Source organism: Cynocephalus volans, chromosome X (genome assembly GCF_027409185.1).
Source record: "Cynocephalus volans isolate mCynVol1 chromosome X, mCynVol1.pri, whole genome shotgun sequence".
NCBI lineage: Eukaryota > Metazoa > Chordata > Mammalia > Dermoptera > Cynocephalidae > Cynocephalus > Cynocephalus volans.
The window spans coordinates 132,139,081-132,140,540 of record NC_084478.1 but is presented as its reverse complement, the minus strand read 5'-3'; the positions used below and the strand labels follow the sequence as shown (position 1 = coordinate 132,140,540).

The 1,460-nt window shown below is 70.3% G+C and overlaps 1 protein-coding gene across 1 annotated transcript; it reads right to left on the bottom strand.

Annotated features, from left to right (window-relative positions):
- Positions 1-296: 296 nt before the first annotated feature.
- On the bottom strand, positions 297-1,250 carry SOWAHD (sosondowah ankyrin repeat domain family member D). Its single transcript, XM_063083011.1, has one exon. It carries the CDS (start codon positions 1,248-1,250, stop codon positions 297-299), a length of 954 nt encoding a protein of 317 aa, XP_062939081.1.
- Between the last annotated feature and the right edge of the window lie 210 nt (positions 1,251-1,460).

Here is a 1,460-nt window from a genome sequence, read left to right as displayed (position 1 = left end):
AAGACCACGCTCCCTGCTCCTCCTAACTTCTTAGTCCTGTAGCTTTGAGACTGGGCGCCAGGCCGGCTCGGTCCTTGGCTCTCTCGGTTAGGGGGTGCCCTAGTCTCCGGATGCTCCCGGCCAATGGCTGTAGGAGACCTGGGACAGGTACCTGAGCCGGTCCCCGACGTGGTCTGCTCATTGCAAGCCCAAGCTGTGTCCGAGGCGCCTCTCCTTTGGTGGAACCCAGGACAACCCAGGGCCGAGGCCTCACCGCAGCGTCGCGGCCCCTCCAAGATCTCCAGTCTCCGTCACCCTCAACGGTCCTGGAAGAAGGGGAACAGATGGCGGAAAAGGCCATGGATTTGCACCAGCCGGTTGCCCGCGTCGTCCTTCTTGGCTGGCGCCGCCGCCACTCTCGTGTTTGTCTCCACGGTCCTCGCGCCCGCTGCGCTCGGGATCCGTCTCAGCGTCCACGTAGTGGCGCCGCTGCTGTTGTTGTTGGCGTTCTTGCGCTCGCTGCCGCCTGCCGCCTCCTCCCAGTCTTCGGCCCCCGACAGCTCCCGCAGACAACGGGGCGCGTCAGGCCGCAGGTAGTGGCAGGCCCGGTGGCCGCTGTGGTCGCGGCGTGTGGGGTCAGCTCCCAGGGCGCCCACCAGCACCTTGATGACCATGTCGTGGCCCTGCAGGGCCGCCAGATGGAGAGGCGTGAGGCCGCCGCTGCCCGGGGCGCTCACGTCGAGCCTCAGCCCCTGGCGCTGGGCGAAGTCGTGCACCAGAATGAGCTCCTCGTGGCGCCCGTGCTTGGCCAGCCAGTGCAGCACTGTGTAGCCCGTGATCGGGTCGCTTCGCAGCAGCAGCCCCGGCTCAACCTCCAGCAGCTCCCGCAGCACTTCAAAGCGGCCCTCGGCGGCCGCCAGAATCCACGCGTGTTCCCGCGGCTCCAGGCACAGCCCGCTGCTGTTCGGCCCGCTCGCCCCGCCGGGCCCGCCCTGTGGCTGCTCCTCGGCGCGCTCCTCCGACAGCCACCCGGCGGGAGCCGACCCCTGCAGCCCCAGCAGCTCCCGCAGCACTCCCCGCCGGCGCCCCGAGAGCATCAGCGAGCCGTGGATGGAGGGCTCCCGGAAGGCGGCGGCGGCGCCCCGGTACCTGCCCAGGCAACCGATGTCCACTCTCGAGGGGCGGGGCAGCGGGGCGCTCCGCAGGCTCTGCGCCGTTGGCTCGAGAGAGGCCTTGGGCGCCCGGTTCGCGGCCCCCCGGGGCTGGGCCATGGTCTTGCAGCTGCCGCCGCAGCCGTTCCAGTGTCTAGCGTTCGCTGCCCTTCCCGGGCCCCACCGGGAGAGGAACTGGCGCTGGCGTTGGGGAAGGAAGCGGCTTGAGCAATTGGGTTCGGAGGGAGGGAGCAAAGGAGGGGAGGAAGGAGGAGGGAGCGAGCTAACGGACGGCCCCCGCGAGGGCGGTGGGGCTGTGGAGGGGTGGGC

Coding starts and splice junctions, on each gene's coding strand:
- SOWAHD (XM_063083011.1), bottom strand. CDS start 1,250: ATGGCCCAGCCCCGGGGGGCCGCGAACCGGGCGCCCAAGGCCTCTCTC.